The sequence below is a fragment of the Quercus lobata genome, chromosome 2 (genome assembly GCF_001633185.2).
Source record: "Quercus lobata isolate SW786 chromosome 2, ValleyOak3.0 Primary Assembly, whole genome shotgun sequence".
Taxonomy (NCBI): domain Eukaryota; kingdom Viridiplantae; phylum Streptophyta; class Magnoliopsida; order Fagales; family Fagaceae; genus Quercus; species Quercus lobata.
In genome coordinates this window covers 73,501,874-73,519,582 of record NC_044905.1, presented here as the reverse complement: position 1 = coordinate 73,519,582, position 17,709 = coordinate 73,501,874, and the positions used below count along the sequence as shown (strand labels likewise).

Genomic DNA, 17,709 nt, shown 5'->3' with positions numbered 1-17,709 from the left:
TTACATCATCTAATAAGAGATTGTCACATTAGTGTTTTACTTAAAATTCAATACATCCTACCACACATAATAACATCTCACAATAAACTCACACTTAAATTAGATTTTTCAAATGAGTATTAAAATTGACTGAGTGTGGTTGTGACTATTTTTTAATATGTAATATGATGATGTGACATACTGAGATTGGAGGGGGGTAAAACTTAGATTTTACGCCACATAGTTATAGAATTTAATCTCTTACATCAAATATATAAAACATCCTTTAATGAGAAACTACTTTATGGGCATTTTGGTTTGAAAATTTTTTCTTGTTTAATTAAGCATCCTACATTAAGGCTAGTTCAATGTAATTTAAAACTTAAGGCGATAGTTTTAAATAGGATCTTTCATATTTAATTATTATTATTTCATCTCAATAAAATATTTAAATGATTATCATTTCTTTAGATACAAAATTATTAAATAAGTTTTTGCATTTAGACTTTAGAGAGAAGGCAACATCTCTTGGAAAACATGCCACGATTTTTGTTTCTTTCTTTTTGATTTTGAAAATATTTCCTTATCGATAACATGGTTAATTCAATCTATCTATCCATTTTAATTTTTTTATAATTATTTCTACCAAACCAATTATTAGGATGGTCTTTTTTTTTTTTTTTTTTTACTGGGATTGAACTTTTTTTTTTTCTTTTGAAATTATCTTATGCACTCACAAGATAGGGCCCTTTTTATTGTGATGAGTCTTTTCTTATTGGAAAGCCTCAGGATAGAGCCCCATGTTTTTCGCATTCTCAGTTAGGGTTGAATTTGTATTTTAAGAACTAATTAAAATTAAATTAAATTAAATTTGTTGAAGTTATAATGTAGGTGTTTATCATATTTAATAAAATACGCTATGGGTATAATACTGTAAGTATAAGGATGGGTATAATTTGGTATCTTTCAGAAAAAGTGCGTTTCAAAAATTTGGCATACAGATATGAAAATGAATAAAGATCGACACGAGTAAGTTACGTTTATTTTTAAAAAAATTATAAACAAAAATATGGAAACATTTACCATATATGTTATTGAGATTAATACTTTAATCTTTATATCATGACCTTTAACTTTTATCAAATGTGATTTAATCCAGTATCAAAAAAAAAAAAAAAAAAGAAGTGATTTAATCCATAGAACATCCTAACAAATTTTTTTTAGGTATGTTAGGGTTATTAAAAATTTTACTACATAGGTATTAATGTGTTAATAATCATAAAAAAGTAATAATAATAATTCAAACAATTATTTAGGGTCCATTTTGATACCATTTATTTTGTTGAAAACTAAAAATTAAAAACATTATAGCAAAATAATTTTTAAATGTGTAAATAGTGCCGTAGGACCCATTTTTAATGAAAGTTTTGTTGAAAAAAGAGACTTGTGAGTCTCGTGAACATGGGACCCACTGAAAAGCACTGAAACGTGCTTCTCAATTAAGGGAAAAAAAAAAAAAAACCGCTGAAACGCAAACGCACTACGTTTTAGTTGTACCCAAATGGGTACTTAATATCGTGTTGTGGTCACACTAATCTCATTCATTGGCACATCAACTTGTAAATTTTTTGTAATAAAATTTTGTACTCCATTTTTAGCTTTTTTTGTTTTGTTAAGGAACTATAATGCACTGACACAGCAACAATAACAAATTGGGATTTGTAACTGGTAGCTTTAGTTTTTAATTTTGGGTAATTAGGATTTTAATAAATTAATAAAATATTCATTTGAAACTTTTTTTTGTTAGTGTTTTGTAGTAGTACATTTCAATGTAAGTGTTTTACTTTATTATTACCGTATACCATTGGCGTGATGGTCATTTTATAAGTATAAGTACTTATAGAGTGTGTGGATAAAGGCCAATGTTCAAGTATAAGTAAAAAAAATGTTTTACTTTATTATTATCGTATATGAGATAATAGAATTAAATAGATATGTACAATATGTTATACCCCCTTTGACTTTAGATAGATAGGATTGCTAGTTTCTAGACCGCAAATGGATTGGCAAACTTCAAATTTTTGGTATCTTTATATCCGTATTTTTGAGCAGTCGATTGTTATGAGAGACGATTATTACGGAATTTAACTTTCAAATTTAAAAGAGCGCGTTTATTACCGTAACATCAAAAATAATAAAACATTAAACGGGAGTGTCTTTAAAATCTTTGTAATTTGCTTTATGATGATGTATTGGTGATTATTTACACGGCTTGTTTAAAATTTGTACGACATGTATACATGCACAAAGGGAAATCAAATGAGTTAGGTAGCAACGATATGATGTCAACCTAATATTTCTAATATTTGATATTTCTAAAGCTTAAATCAGCACTTACGATGTTTTCTATTAATAAGAGTATCTTTGTGGGATTTTTCATTTTTCTCATAGCTTGGGTCTTAAAATTATTAGTGTATACTGTGTATATATATAAAGAGAGAGAGAGTGTCTCAGATTGGCTTCATTTCCTCTGAGTTCAACCATTTCTACAATTTAGGGTAAGGGGCACGTTCATCATGCATTCTCTTATATAAAAAATTCAGTGGTCGTGACCGTAAACATCGTGAACTTAAGCCGTCTGTTATAAGTCATGAGATTATATTGTGAATGAATTCATTCTCATCACTTTAGAGCATTTGCATTTTCTCATACATAAATTTTTGTCTATTTTAACATATATAAAAGCCTACTTTTTCTATTTTATGCAATCACATTATATCTATTATAAGTGAGATCATATTGTGGATAAATTCATCCTCATCATTTTAGAGCATTTGCATTAACTTATACATAAATTCTTGTCTATTTTAACATGAGAGCCTATTTTTTCTATTTTATAAGATCATTTTTCAAAAACTCTTATGTCATATTATCTATTTTACATTCTATTTTATTTAAATAACCAGTTGTCATTATTTATTTAATATTATCTTCATAAAGTCAGATACAGATAGAAAGAGAAAGAGAGAAAAGAATTTCATAGGAATTCAATTGAAATACAAATCAATATTTTCCAACTCATTCATTATGTAAGTCTGTAATTTAATTTATATACAAAACTTGAACATCCTTTTCAAGTTTGTGTCATTAATTCCAATTAATTAAGATCTCCAACCTGGAATTATATTTGTGTTTACGTGCTGTATATAAAAAGTTACAACTGGTTTGAGACTCCCCCAACCACAAAAAGTCTCATTCTAAGAAAAGAAGACGACGCATGCTAGTTGTCACAAGGCCACCAAACCCGGTCACCCAAACACTGACACCCCCCTCTTCTCTCTCTCCTCTCCTTCACCCTAAAACCAACAAACCGACTGTCTAAACCGAACAAACACCCTCCTTCTCTCTTCCCCTCCATACATTTCCCTATCTTCCCTCCCACCCTTAATCCTATATATTCTCCTCTTCCTCACCACCCTTTTATCTCATTCTTTGGTGTGCGGTGTTTCTCTATATATCTTAGAGAAGTACTGCAATCTCAAGAATCCCTAATCTACTACTATTACGTCCACAAATAAATAAATAAAAAAAAAAACAATCAACATGGCACGTCAAGTGATTGTTCTTGCTCTCATTTTCCTTGTGGCTGCTGGTTTTGTAGCAGCTCAAGATGATGGAACTCCTAGTACCTCCCCCACCGTCTCGCCTACGCCGCAATCCCCGCCTACCACTCCATCATCTTCACCTGCAGCCCCCGTCCCCGTCTCTCCTCCTCCTACCTCCACCCCTGCTCCCACTAACCCCCCAACGCAGGCACCTAGGTCTGCCCCTGCCCCTCCCACCCCACCTACTACAACACCCGTCTCCCCTCCTCCCAGTGATGATGATGATGACGACGTTACCCCTGCTGCTTCCCCCGCTGACGACGATGTCTCATCTCCCCCCGCCCCTGGGAGCGTGGCAACCCCAGTAGGTGGCCCCGCCGAAGGACCTGCATCTGATGATGGGGCCCCAGCTCCTGCAACCACCACCACAGACAGCGGCGCCACTGCTCTTAAGGCCTCCGTTGCTGTCGGAGCTACCATCGTTGCTGGCTTCTTCGCCTTTTAAGCTTAGACAGTTAACATGTTGTTTGATGAGGATATTGTTGTACGGAGTTATCCTTTGACCGTGTATGTTACTTGTTATGTGTTACCATTTGCTTTATACGTTTGTGTATTAGCTTTTTAATTAAGAGGAAGCCATTTTTAAGTTCTTTGTTTATGCTTTTAAAACTGAGATAGTTTGTATTTCATTTAAATAATGTTTGTTTTTTTGGTTATACATGTATGTGCTTTTCTTGGGTTACATATATACAATTTGATCGGAAAAAGAATTCATTTGCACTTTTGAGATTTCAAATGCATTTTGGATAATGTGATTAAACGTTGCTTCAAATTACCATATAATATAATTTATATTTGCATGTCAATAACTTCGTAGATTTTACCAGTTGGCTAGCAGCTGGACAGCATAGCATAGAAACTGAGCATCATTAACTAATTAATATTCAATTGAAAAATTCTTAGTTTACGTTATACTAACAATAATCATTGTAAACTTACAGTTTAGATACACAAATGTGGCAAATGTTATACATATTTGTAAAAAGCGTACAATATTATATATATTTTGCAAATGTGTACACAACATTTACTCATTTTGTGTGTATACAATGTAAACCTATAAAAGTCTTAGACAATTCTCTCTTTCTTTTATTTTATTTTATTTTATTTATTTTTATTCTAAGTATTAAGAGTTAGACATATTTATGAACATATTTTCATACTTAATAACCACATTAGAAATTCAACTTCTTGACAAGATTTCTTCTAATTTAAAATCTTTCTGAGCCCTATCAATCTGACAATCTCTCGATTCTCAAAAAAAAAAAGAAAAAAAAGACAATCTCCCAATTGATACTGGAATGGCCACTCTAATGATAGTATATAATAATAATAATAATAATTAGGAAATAAAACTGGGGGAATAAAATTGAAAAGAATCCAATATTCAAATAAATTTGGGGATTTGTAGGATTTCGGTTTCCATTTTGAATGTCATATATATGAGAGAAGGAAAAAATCATAAACATTATATATGCCTTCAATACCATATATCTAATGGATCTTTATCAATTTTTATATAATGTGGTTCGGTCATTTGAAATGGAACCTAAAAATCAAGTTCCAAATAGTCAAAGATTGTGTCCCTCTTATAGTAATAATTTGTCCGGATCGATATGATCAGATAGTAACTAGTTTAATTGTATTATTGTTATTGACCACAAAATGGAAATTGGAAAATAAGTTTCAACTTTTAACTTTCATGTATTATCCTCTAGTTGTGTATTTGAGGAATGAAAATTGGTTTACGGCCACAGGATTAGTGGCTTATAGAGAACCAATACAATTGTGGAGTTCTTAGTTGTTACATAAAAAAATTGGAAGCCCTGATTTGATTACCCAGTCTCAAATCCGCTCATATCGAATGCAGTCCAAAATTAGCCAGAAATATTTTTGGTATGTCGCAACAATCTCCTCGAAATTTCCTGAACAACTAGGTTTTCAGCCATGAGTTTTTTTTTTTTTTTTTTTGTCATCTAACTAGAGTGAGATGTTTTTGTTTGCTAAATTAACTCTTACGTTATTTTAAGTGGTTATTCTATTTTAAGTAATGAAAAGAACTCTTTACTCTTTAGTCATGAGCCATGACACCAATTCATTACACCAACTTAGGTCATTCAAATATTCCTTTTTTTTTTTTAGTATTTATAGTCCCACTGTCCAAAAAAATGAGATAGAATCACAGTTCCAGTAGTACACACACATTACAAATAAGCATACAATTGTGGGTTTCAGTTAGCTCAACTGGTAAAGTTTCTGATGGTTGTATAAGAGATCTGGAGTTCAATCTTCGTCTACACCAAAAACTGATTGGTGTCTTGGTCTGATGATAAAGAGCTATCATCAGGAGTGGACACTATAGGTTGAAACTTTCTCTAAAAAAAAAAAAAAAAAGCATACAATTGACATGGAAATACCTCAACTATATATAAAGATAGTCATTAAGTCATAGCTATTCGTCTACAGATAATTTAAATTTCCACACTTACTTGTTCATACCTTAAACCAGTGGCTTTTGAAAATTTCCTTCTACTTATGTCCTATGTTGTATGTCAAACTCAAACTACACTAATTTGAAGAACCAATATGTTATTTTGTACTCTTTTGTACCATGCCTAACCCATTAAAACAAAGTGCATTCGAAATATATGCCTCAAAAAATTATAATTGTCAATAAGTCAAGCAACTTTCTTTTACTTTGCATTTGAAGAACGGAAGAACCAAGAAATCCAAGATGTTGGAGGGTTTTTCTTTTTGGGTCTGAAGAGAGGTCACTAAAGTTTTTGTGGCTAGGAGTTTGGAAGCTCCCTTTTGTCAGTCATGAACAAAAAAGAAGAAGAAGGCATTCTTTTTTTTTTTTATATATATATAACTGAAATGCTCAAATAAATAAATAAATTGATATATGAAAAATCTCAAGTCTCAACACCGCAAATGAGGCAGGAAAAAGCAACAAATCATTACAAATTCATTAGTTTGACTCTTTTTTTAGTCTAATCTATAGTCTAGTTTCTAGCATATATCATATTGGTACCAAAAATTGATTAATGTCTTAACTTGATGATAAAAAACAATTATTATAGTACAAATCATCTGATTCATACATCAATTACATAATGTTGTCTATCAATGCATGCCTTTAATCAAACATAGAATTTTACCATACACACAAAAGTAATAATTACCTAAACTAATCGCACTATTTCACCAAACCTCCATTAATGATTTAATGTTACTTTATTTTAGTTATATAGTCTATGGGACAAATTTGCTGGAATGCAGCAAGAGAGAGAGAGAAAGAGTCGGTGCACGTAAACAAGTCAATCTTGACTAGCAACTAAAAATGAGTGTGTGTTTTTTTGACATGAAGACTGCTAGCCCCACCTCTCTTGATCAACTGTAGATATGTAAGACTCGTTACCTATAAATTTAGATTCTCTTTTTTTTTGGATCAAATAAAGTTAGATAGTACTGTTACGCCTCTGGCAGTTGATTCTGTTGATTGACAGGAAAAAGGGAAGCATCAACGCTTTGTTGTTTTGTTTTTGTTTTTAGTTTTTTAATTTCTTAAAGAAAATTAGTCACAACTTACAAGTTACAACCCTAACAATCTAAAAATAATAATATAAAAAGAAAATATGTGCTTTTCATATTACTCTTCTTACAAATATCTAGATTTGGTTATAACTTTAGTATAACTTTAAATAATATTACACTATTTTTTTATCAGATGTGAAATTTGACAAATTTACAGTTGAATTATATTTTCCTTTTATATCCTAAATGCTTGCAAAATTTTAAGATGATCATAAATCAATAATTATCTTATTTAGTAAATATTTAAATTTTAAATTTTTGTGTTCTAAAATTATGTATAAAACATAAGTTTATATATCAAATAGAAAAGATCATCTGTTTACAACGAAATTTAGCACGCATGTTACGAATTAATCTAGAGAATATGTAATCTAATAATAGAATTTTCAAAATAAGTTTATATATCAAATAGTAAAGATCATCTATTTACAACGAAATTTAGTACGCGTATTAAGAATTAATCTAGAGAATATGAAATCTAATAATAGAATTTTCAAAATATTAATTAATAAAGAATTGTCATATGATGTAATTAATATGGTATAAAGTTACACCCAATGTAAATCCTCACTCTATATGTGTATATATATGTGTGCGTGTATATATATATTCAATCAATCATTAAAACCTTGTTCTTATATGAGATCAAGATGAGCATATCTATTCGGTTATATGAAACTGAATTACTTGCTTTCCGAGTGGAAATGTAGCTGGTAATAAGGTCATACTCCTAGATTCGGAACAATATTGTTGATATAGATTTCATTATACTAGTTTTATGTATTCTATCTTTGTCTCTCTAGAGTTCATTAATAATACTTTAGTAAGATTAGATTTCATTAAGAAATTTTAGCAGTTGACCTAACACTTAGCTGATCCGCACTTCTTTAGTTGCCTTTATATTTTCTTCAAAAGATTTAGTCAATATACATGAGCTTAAGCTAGAATAGATTTGAAATTCACAAGAAGAAGCCAATTTAATTGTCTAGTCTATTTTTAGAGTGAAGATTCTAGATTCAACATAAATATTTAATTATAACATTTGGAATTTTTCTAGTCTTTGGCCCCCAAAAACAAAAGTGAAAGAAAAGGAGTATATTATCACTTTTATAACAAGTGTTTTTTCTCCACAGCTAGATGATCTTTAGTTGTTCTTGTTCACATATGGACCTCCACTATTTAACACAGAAGGAAAAGACTGAGATTTCACCATAAAAAGGGTGGCTAAGGGAAAAACAAAGAAGTCAATTAAATCAACACTTGACTTCCTTATGATACGGAAAATGCAGTCAATATCACACAAAATGGTTTTAAAGAAAAATTTGCCACTGGTCTTATGACTTACTGGCACTTCAATTCTGCCCCTATCTATGGGGTAATTTTTTTAATTTTTTTTAATTATCTTATGTATCGGCTTTATTTATTTTGGAGATTTCTCAAAATACATGAATTCTATAGGTATGTGGATTCCACAACATGTGAGAAATTGAATATATATATATATATATATATATAATCTTTGCAAGAGATACTTGTTAAGTGGTTAAGTAACATAAAACACTACAAATACATATATATATATATATATATAGTAAACTGTTGGCAAACAAAGGATTAATATTGTTCTCATCCTTTTTTCTAGTTGCTCTCACAGTTATTTTTAGCTGATAAACTAGGGGTTCAGTGTGCTCAATTAGCAGCGGGAACCCTTCCTACAATTAAGTGAACCAGCAGTCATGGTCATTGAGCCCACCAGAGTAGATGGTCTTGCACTCAGGCTATATGCCCTAGCATAGCTAGAAGATGCACCTGCTCCCGACTGCCGGAAGTATGCTCCGTTCAACAGCAAATCCCCTTCGGACCTCCAGTTCCAGTGCTTCCATTCACTCTCTGATGCAATCTCGTGCTTGGTCACCTCTTTCTTAGACCTGTCATCAGGTGCAAGAAATCTATTGCCTTGGCTGTAGATAGTAGGGTCAGCACTCCCTCCAATAGCATACATTTCCCAGTGAGTGTAGTCATTGTTCACCACATGAAAATACCCATGTCTACACCTGTACATTTTTCAAATTCACCTTTATCAACTTTGAAGGATGGAAACAGTAAAGTTACTAATTAACAATTTTACTAATGTAAAGACTGAAAAAGTCTTTACAATATAAGCAGCTAGACAATATATGTGAAAATTGTATAATGGATTATCTTATATAAGTAGACATATGAGTGTTGTAAGTAATGTGAGTATAGTATAACTACAATAGATTTAAAGCTTATTGGATTTATATTTTAACAACTATAAAAAACTTACAAACCAACATAAAATTGAATGTAATTAATGCTACTTTGACAACATGATAAATAAATATTTAAATTACTTCTATGTAATTAGTAATATAGTCTTTATAGTTAAATTTGTATTATCTTAAATATCACATTTAATTTATTTATGTAAAAATATAAACTTATTACAAAACTTTACGATCTAACATGAATGAATATAAATATTTAAAAGTTGATTTGTTAATTTGAGAGATTTATGTAATAGCATTTGTAATATTCATAGCATTCGTAATAATTATTTATCTATAGATCGATGACTTAAAGTGTGCCACCGTTATTATTTTATTTTTTTTCAATTTTGAACATGAGTTACCTACCTTGGCATTCTTTGCACTAGCCCTTCTCCAAAATGATTAAAGGCTACAGTGACTTGCATGTCTTTATCTTGTGTGAAGGAATCACTGTGGCCTAAAAGCATGACCTTGTCATGATGAGTCATGTAGTTGTTGGAGATGGTGATGGCCGTAGATCCATGGACGGCATCTATGAGACCATCATGGCAATTAGACAATGAGCAATGATCCACCCATATGTGCTTCCCTCCAAAGATGGACACCCCATCACCATCCGATACAGTCCACCAGCCATAGTGATGAGGGGAGTCTCTTATGTCAGCATTGCCTCCTTGCTTACAATCATGAATATTGATGCCATGGATGATGATATTAGTGACATGATGTATGGTAATGCATGGCCCTCCAGCAATGTGAACACTAGCACCCCTACCATCAATGGTCTTGAAAGAGTTCATCACTAGCTCTTGCTTAAGCTTAATTACCATGTCCCTTTTGAAGATAATCCACAAGGGTTCATCTTGTATTACGGCATGTCGTAGAGTACCCGGTTTTGGGTTCACGGCATCATCATCACTAGAGTCAGTGACCACGTAGATGTGGCCATTTCTTCCTCCAATTGCATTCTTACCAAAACCAATGGCACAATCAGCTAATCTCTGGCGATTCTTGTCCCAATTGGGGTCACAACGCCAACAATCATCAATTGGGTTGCCTGTTCCACAAGATAAATATCCCAAGTTCCTCCTAGAGGCATTGATGCTCCTATTAACAAACAAAAAAATGTCACATTAATCTTTACTTACGTAGAGCATGAATTATAGTATAAGATATATGTAAATGTAACATAATAATGTGGATCTTATTCTTACGTACCTATGTACTTCATGTACAACAAGATCTGGGTCTTGTACTGGTGATGAGAAAACAAAACTTGGGGTTAGAATGTAGATGAAGATAAGGAGCAAAAGAGAAAGACGAGACATTTTTTTCTTGGACTTGGAAGAAAGTGGAGGCAAATTGGAGTGAGGTGAGAGCTGTGGTGTAGACTTGGTGGGTTATAAAGAAATAAAAGCCGAGAGTACAGGCGTGATTAATTAATCTGTGCATGTAGGGTCTCCATTATCGTAATTTCAGGGTTTTGTTTTTATCTTTTGTTTTTAAGTTTTTACATTTTTTGGTAGTTTAAAACCGTAAATCAAGCCCCAATAAAATCAAACCCTGTAAGTCAATTTGGTTGACTCTCTGTCTTAAACGGGCCCGTAAATGTTTTTTCTGTAGTCTTTGCGCCCCGTTCCCATTCATATGAAACACCTCCACTAGTACATGTTTTGTTATAATTACGTTATAATTACTTTTAGAGATGACAAAATGTCCTGCTCCGTTCTGATCGTACAAATTGTCCTCATTCCAAAGAGGTGATGGGTTAGAAAGGACTTTAGTTACTTTGTGAACCGTCTTGTTTCATTTCATCTCATGCTAGGTGCATACAACCTCATTAAGGATAATAAAATACCTTTCTATCATCTTGTTTTGACCATCTTATTCTTGTGGTGCAAAGTTTTCCTTTCTCCAATGTGGGGATGAAGTACCCATGATCCGCCCGCATTCCATTATACGGCCTTATCATTCCTATGCTTCAACCATTGAACTTTCACAGGCTCAACCTTAGGTGAACAGAAAATTATAATAGAAAGGTTCATTAATTTTGCTATATTTTGTCTATTATGAGTTGTCATTGGAACTTTGGTTAAATTGTGGTTTAATGTAGATCTTAGATTTAAATATTTTGATTTTTGCTTGAACAAAAATCTTATATATTTAACAAACAAATTAATTAATTAAGCACCTTAAAAATAACTATCAATTTCTTCTTTAATAAATATATCTATGATCATGAGTTCATCACTTGTTGAGCCACGTTATTATCAAAGATTTTATAAAAATAAGAGATACATAATTAGACTATGTTTATCTTCCATTCAATTGAATTGTAACTCTAAAGTGATTTGTGGGATGAAGATCTCACAATCAAATCCTACAATGAGAAGAGCTTGGGGAAAATTCCACACCCCCACGGGCCCCAACTCAATGGCTACTAGTTTTTGTGAGACTGAGATAACAATTATGATTCACCAATTCCCCTACTTGTAGGCTCAAACTCGTTATGTATGATGCTACTATGATAACACCCAAATAGAGTCACTTTGATCACCCCTCCTGCATTTCTTTCATTAAAATATATATATACATATATACGAATTAAAATAAAATAATGGTAATGTGGCCGGAGAAATCACTTGCTAAAAAATATGTGCATTATTTGGATTAAAAAAAAAAAAAAAAACAGTTTTACTTACCAGAAAAAGATGAAAGGACATGAACAAATTCAAGGTAAAACGGGATTCCTTTGCCATCATTTCCAGTTGTCTTATGTGTTTTTAGAAATTACTTTTACAACTTGCCCAAAAAAAAAAAAATCATTTTGCAGTAGTACCCAAAACAAACATATTTTTGTCTTCTTTTTATAGGTAAAAATTATGTCTTTGATCAAATTAAACTTCCAAACCCATATGGCCTTTGTCAGTTCTAAACTGAACACGTTTTTCCTACTTTAGAAGTTGATAATGGCAGTGTTGACTTCTTTGCAAAGTGAAAAGTAAATTTATGTGTGCAAGCTCGCCGAGAAAAGAAAAATTAATAAATATCACATGCCCTAAGGAGTTCTCTTTTCAAAGATTATCAACAAACACCATGTGTGTCTCTAGGGTCTAGGCACGGCCATGCATGATCCTAATCCGTAATTATATACTCTGTCAATTTTTTTTTTTTTTTTTTTTCCCCCACTGACTGCGGAACAAATTTGATTTGTATATATATAGTTATACATCATCGTGATGTATTATATAGTATCAAGGATCGTTTAGTCCTTAGCCGGCCTTCTAGTTAACCGTACCTTTACGTGCCCATGCATGTATATGAAGCTAGCTAGAATTATATTGTCAAAGACATCGTTGTCAATTAGGTTGGTGCATTGGACCTCAAGTGAGAAATAATTCTTATTTTCTGCCAAACTTCAGGACAACAAAGTGACGAGAAAGATACCTAAGAGCATCCGTAGCAGTTGGTACATAAATTATGCCATTTTACCACACCAAATGCCTATTTTATTATTTTACCACATTATTTTGCAATATCTCATTTATCAGATGTTTTATAATTCAATTATATACATTAAAATAATATTTACTACATATTAAAATAATATATTATCTCCTCCCATTATCATCAATAACAGCAACATCAACAACCCACACCGCAGATCAACCGCCACAACCCACAACCACCGGCCACCCCCACAGATCAACCACCGACCACCAATATCAGCCACTGCTACCAAAAAAAAAAAAAAAAACTACAATCAAAACCCGATCAACCAAAATTAGCCAACCCGATCAACCCAAACCCAAACCCGATCATCATCATCAACAACAACGGCACAACCACCTCCACTGCAACAACGCCGACAGCCACCACCGACACAAACCCACATCCACCAACACCACCTTATAAATAAATTATTAAAAAAAAACAAAAAAAAAAAACCACAACCAGAAAAATTGTTGCGGCCACAACCACCAGAAAAACAACAGAACCCACAACCCACCCACCCACAACACCAGAAAAATTGTTGCAGCCACAACCCATTCACTGATTCACCGATTTCGCACCACCGATTCACCGATTCGGAACCCATTCACTGATTTCGCACCACCGATTTCGCACAACAAAACCCACCACCACCGATTCGCCCATCACCAGCCGACCCATCCACCACTGAATCTGACCATCACAACCCGCCACCAGTGATCCGCCAATCACCATCTCAACCCACCCACTGCTGAACCGAGTATCAAATCACTGCAAAAAAAATAATAATAAAAATAAATAAATAAATAAACCAAAGCGACAGAGATTGGAGTGAAAGAAGAAAAGAGTGAGAAGAAAAAACTGAGGGTGATGTCTGAGAGGAAGAGAGAAAAACAACGAGATTGAGAAGAAAAAAGAGTGAAAGAAGAAAAGAATGGAGAGGCGTGATGTCTGAGGAAGAAAAGTGAAGAGAGAGGAGAGAAAAAAAGAATAAAAAATGATTAAACTTAGACCACACCAATTTCGTACCGTTGCAAATTTGCAACGGTACTGTTCACATGTTGCAAAAATGATAAGATTTAGCACATCTGATATTTGGTGTTTTTTGTGTTTGGTGCGGGAAATGTGCCAAATGCCAAGCTGTGGATGCTCTTGGTAAATGACTTTCGTGTTTTTTTTTTTTTTTTTTTTTTTTTAAGTACTCCTATTCGATAACAGAGAGTGTGAAGGGATTTTAACCCTAAACATTTCAATTCAAAATATTAGAAGAGTTGAGTTACAAAACTCTTGGTATGAGTTAAGTGTTCTAATTAATGAAAAGGGTAGCAACTATTACAACAAGGCATTAATCCTCATTTTATCGGAGGTGCGGAGATGTCGGAAAAACTCTCTCATAATCACCACAGGCCTTGTGTTCCCGAGTGCTTAATTAGTTTCGTTATAGAAATAAAAGTAGAAATATGGAGGTCTAGCTTGCTAAGTCAATCAGATTAATTTCAGAGGGTTATGACTTCCTAAAGGGGTGAATTTAAATTTATAAATAAGACACGATGACTTTTTGCCGGGCCATTCGTAATATTTATCATATGAAAATTTAAGTTTCATGTCCTAGTAAAATTTGTGTAATACTAAATGATCTATGCCGTTTACCAAAAAAAAAATGATCTATGCCATGCTTTTGAGAGAGAAATCATAATTTCAGCTTGCCCAAGTATGTGCCACTTTACCACAATGATCGCTTGCCCAAGTATCTATGCCGTTTACCATAATTTCAGCTGAGCCTCAATTTCTTATAAGATCTTTGAAACCCCTCTAGGCCCATGAGTGTTCTTTTTCTTTTTTTTCTTTTTTATTTGTAGATCACCGTTTGACTCAAATGTAAGCCCAAGCCTTATAATGAACAACCAATTTTTTTTTAGAGAAAAAAGAAAAGAAAAAGAAAGTCCCATTTGTGGCTCAAATTCAGCCCATTTCATTCAGATTTTTTTTCTCCATGTATTTTTCAAAAAGAAAGCGACAGTACTAGGCCACTTGCATCAATGATTCAATGTTGATAAATAGGGAATCTTTTCTTAGTCGAAATAGCCCACCACTCTAAACTTATGGGATTGGTATAGTGGGTCATGGTCATGATTCAAGTCTCTCGGATTTTAACCAACATCTTGAGGAGTTCACTCCCATAAAGTTCCTTTTTAAAATTATCCAGTTTGTATAGAACCCAAGAGTAGACTAGTCAAGCAAGATTAATCTTATTATGCTCTAAGCCTGAGTAGCTCTGCGGAAAATTCTAAGGTGTTTTCAAAGTCTAGAAAAATTGTGCTCCTTTCTTTTACCTTTATAATAAATTTTACTATAAATTTAATGAGTAAAATATACTATAAATGTGAGAGAAAGAAATATTATTTTTCATGTTTTGACAATATCTAAAAATTACTCAGGCGTATGCAATGATGTAAAAAAAAAATTAAAAAAAATTAAAAAGAATGGCCCATCACTCTGGCCTATTCTGCATCTCCTGTCTCTAATAGGGTCCCTTTATACGAGTTGGTTGCCAGGAATTCCACAACTTTGAATTGATAATCAATTCAAGACAAGTCCAGTAGAATTCTATGATCTGGCCTCTTCTGTACAGCTGCGCTGATATTTTTCAGGTTAATATGTTAAAAATCATTCAGCAAAAAGAAAAAAAACAAAACAATAAAGTTGAAAATCGTACATAGCTCCCTCTATCAATGTTTTACCTTGAGTTCATAAATGTAACTTTAAAAAAAAAAAAAATTATATTCATAAGTTTCTCTCTTTCTCTTCTCATTCTTAGCAAATTACATTTACTGTGATTTTAATAAATATCAAGTTTATTGTTTTAGCAAATTTGAAATTGCATTAAGATCTATTAATAGACACCAAGTATATTCCACAGTTCTTCTCAAAAAAAAAAAAAAAAAAAAAAAAAAAAAAAAAGAATATTCCACAGTTTGTTTATACAGAAACATGATTGGTCAGACACACTGTTTCAGTGGTCATGTGTCACAAATAACTTTCAAACAATGAACACTGATATTAAATCCACCCAATACCAAAAAGAGCATTCAAGAAACACCGACACCTTCCCCAATCCCCACTCCTCACATCCAAATTCCAAGGGTGGCTTCATTATCTTGGGCAGTTAGTGGGCCCAAATAGGTGTTGTTTTTAGTAATATAAGTTTTTGTGTAACACACCAAACGGAAGGGCATTTGGTCTAGTGGTATGATTCTCGCTTAGGGTGCGAGAGGTCCCGAGTTCAATTCTCGGAATGCCCCCACATCGTTTGTATTTTTTTTTAAAGTATTTTGACACATTTAATTTTAAAGTTCAGTGTAACATTGATGCTTATATACAACAACTACAGTAGCAGCCAAAGAGAGAGAATTGAGAAAAAAGTGAAAGCTCTTTCATGGGGATATCTTTTGCCAACTTGGAGAGCTTTGTACTGCAAAGAAAAGTGTAGACAAAAGCGGTTGGGACGATGGTCCCACACTGCACTTTCTCGTGTATCTATCTACTCTGCAATTTTTCCTGTTGTGCCAAACACATGGAAACCCATACGCTAGTTGTTGTAGTTGATTTCCTTCGATATACGTATGTAGATGATGAGTGATGACGAGTTGTGATTGTCATGGTGTGTGCAATAATATTCATTCAGACTATATTAAGCCTATCACACAAAACTCTTCATAATTTTTGTTTTCATATTTATATTATTGATATTCAAACCAGTAAGTCATGTTGTTTGCTTGACTATAATTGGTGCGTACTTACTGCTTATGTTAAATTGCAATTTTATGGAAATCACTGACATATTTGAAGGTTCAATCTTATCAAAGATTGTCTTTCTTATTTGGAGAAAGCATAATGCATACTTACCTAGCATAATTGTTTTGATTTTTGGAGTGACAAGAAAGCTAGAACAGCAATTGAAACAAACATATGATGTTAAATGAAGGCTTCTTGATGGCATAAGGAAATCCAACAATCAGTACCCATTTTACACCATAATCACCATACATACTTGAATTTTAACCTATGTCGAAAGCCAACATTGTCATATTTTACACGGAATATATACACATGATCAGTGGAACTTAAATTTGTAATCTTGAAAACTAATGCAGAAGAAGAAATGGATCTAATTCTGGGCAGAATTTGATGGTAAAATTCTTCCACCGGGCTTTGGTTTTACAGTTCCATCAGGGACAGAGTCAAAATTTGAGAGTAGTTTCGCTGTTCTAGTTGTGTGCAGTGGCTCTGCTATTGCTTAGCCGCCAAGGTTCTTTTTTTTAAAGCGTGTGTCTGCTATTGGATAATGACAAGATTATTTTGAGTGAAATTGATTTATTAGACTCTTTTTTTAGCTTTGCTGTTAGTAACTTTTGTTGTTGGACTAATTTTTTAGATCCTGTATATTTTATTTTAGATTTTAGATATGTAAATTTTTTTTATGGCCTTTAAAATGAAAAAAAAATATTAGAATTATAAATTTTTTTACAAATAGCTGATGTAGTGTTCTTTTATTGCGACAAAGGAATAGATAATATATATATATATATATATATATTGTGGGAGCCGTTCGATCAAATAGGCCCATTAAGTTCAAGATTGTTGGGCTTGTGGCCTATCCGAGAACGCATGTCCGTCCGAGGAGG

General features: G+C 32.7%; 2 protein-coding genes and 1 non-coding gene across 3 annotated transcripts; 2 read left to right on the top strand and 1 right to left on the bottom strand.

The window, feature by feature from the left end:
• Positions 1-3,582: 3,582 nt before the first annotated feature.
• LOC115970315 (arabinogalactan protein 1-like) lies at positions 3,583-4,089 on the top strand. The gene has a single exon (XM_031089970.1). It carries the CDS (start codon positions 3,583-3,585, stop codon positions 4,087-4,089), a length of 507 nt encoding a protein of 168 aa, XP_030945830.1.
• Positions 4,090-8,872: 4,783 nt separating this feature from the next.
• LOC115978245 (pectate lyase-like) lies at positions 8,873-10,917 on the bottom strand. The gene is made up of 3 exons (XM_031100268.1): positions 10,751-10,917; positions 9,899-10,639; positions 8,873-9,295 (listed from the first exon to the last, which is right to left on the bottom strand). Exons 1-3 carry the CDS (start codon positions 10,858-10,860, stop codon positions 8,935-8,937), a joined length of 1,212 nt encoding a protein of 403 aa, XP_030956128.1. The 5' UTR covers positions 10,861-10,917; the 3' UTR covers positions 8,873-8,934.
• Positions 10,918-16,254: 5,337 nt separating this feature from the next.
• TRNAP-AGG lies at positions 16,255-16,326 on the top strand. The gene has a single exon. It is a non-coding gene; the product is annotated as a tRNA-Pro (tRNA).
• Positions 16,327-17,709: the final 1,383 nt, after the last annotated feature.

Excerpts from the sequence above, each read along its gene's own strand:
- LOC115970315 (XM_031089970.1), top strand. The coding sequence starts at position 3,583 with ATGGCACGTCAAGTGATTGTTCTTGCTCTCATTTTCCTTGTGGCTGCT.
- LOC115978245 (XM_031100268.1), bottom strand. The coding sequence starts at position 10,860 with ATGTCTCGTCTTTCTCTTTTGCTCCTTATCTTCATCTACATTCTAACC. Across the intron at positions 10,640-10,750 it reads GTTGTACATGAAGTACATAG|GAGCATCAATGCCTCTAGGA; the intron begins GTACGTAAGAAT and ends GTTTGTTAATAG. Across the intron at positions 9,296-9,898 it reads CTAGTGCAAAGAATGCCAAG|GTGTAGACATGGGTATTTTC; the intron begins GTAGGTAACTCA and ends AAAAATGTACAG.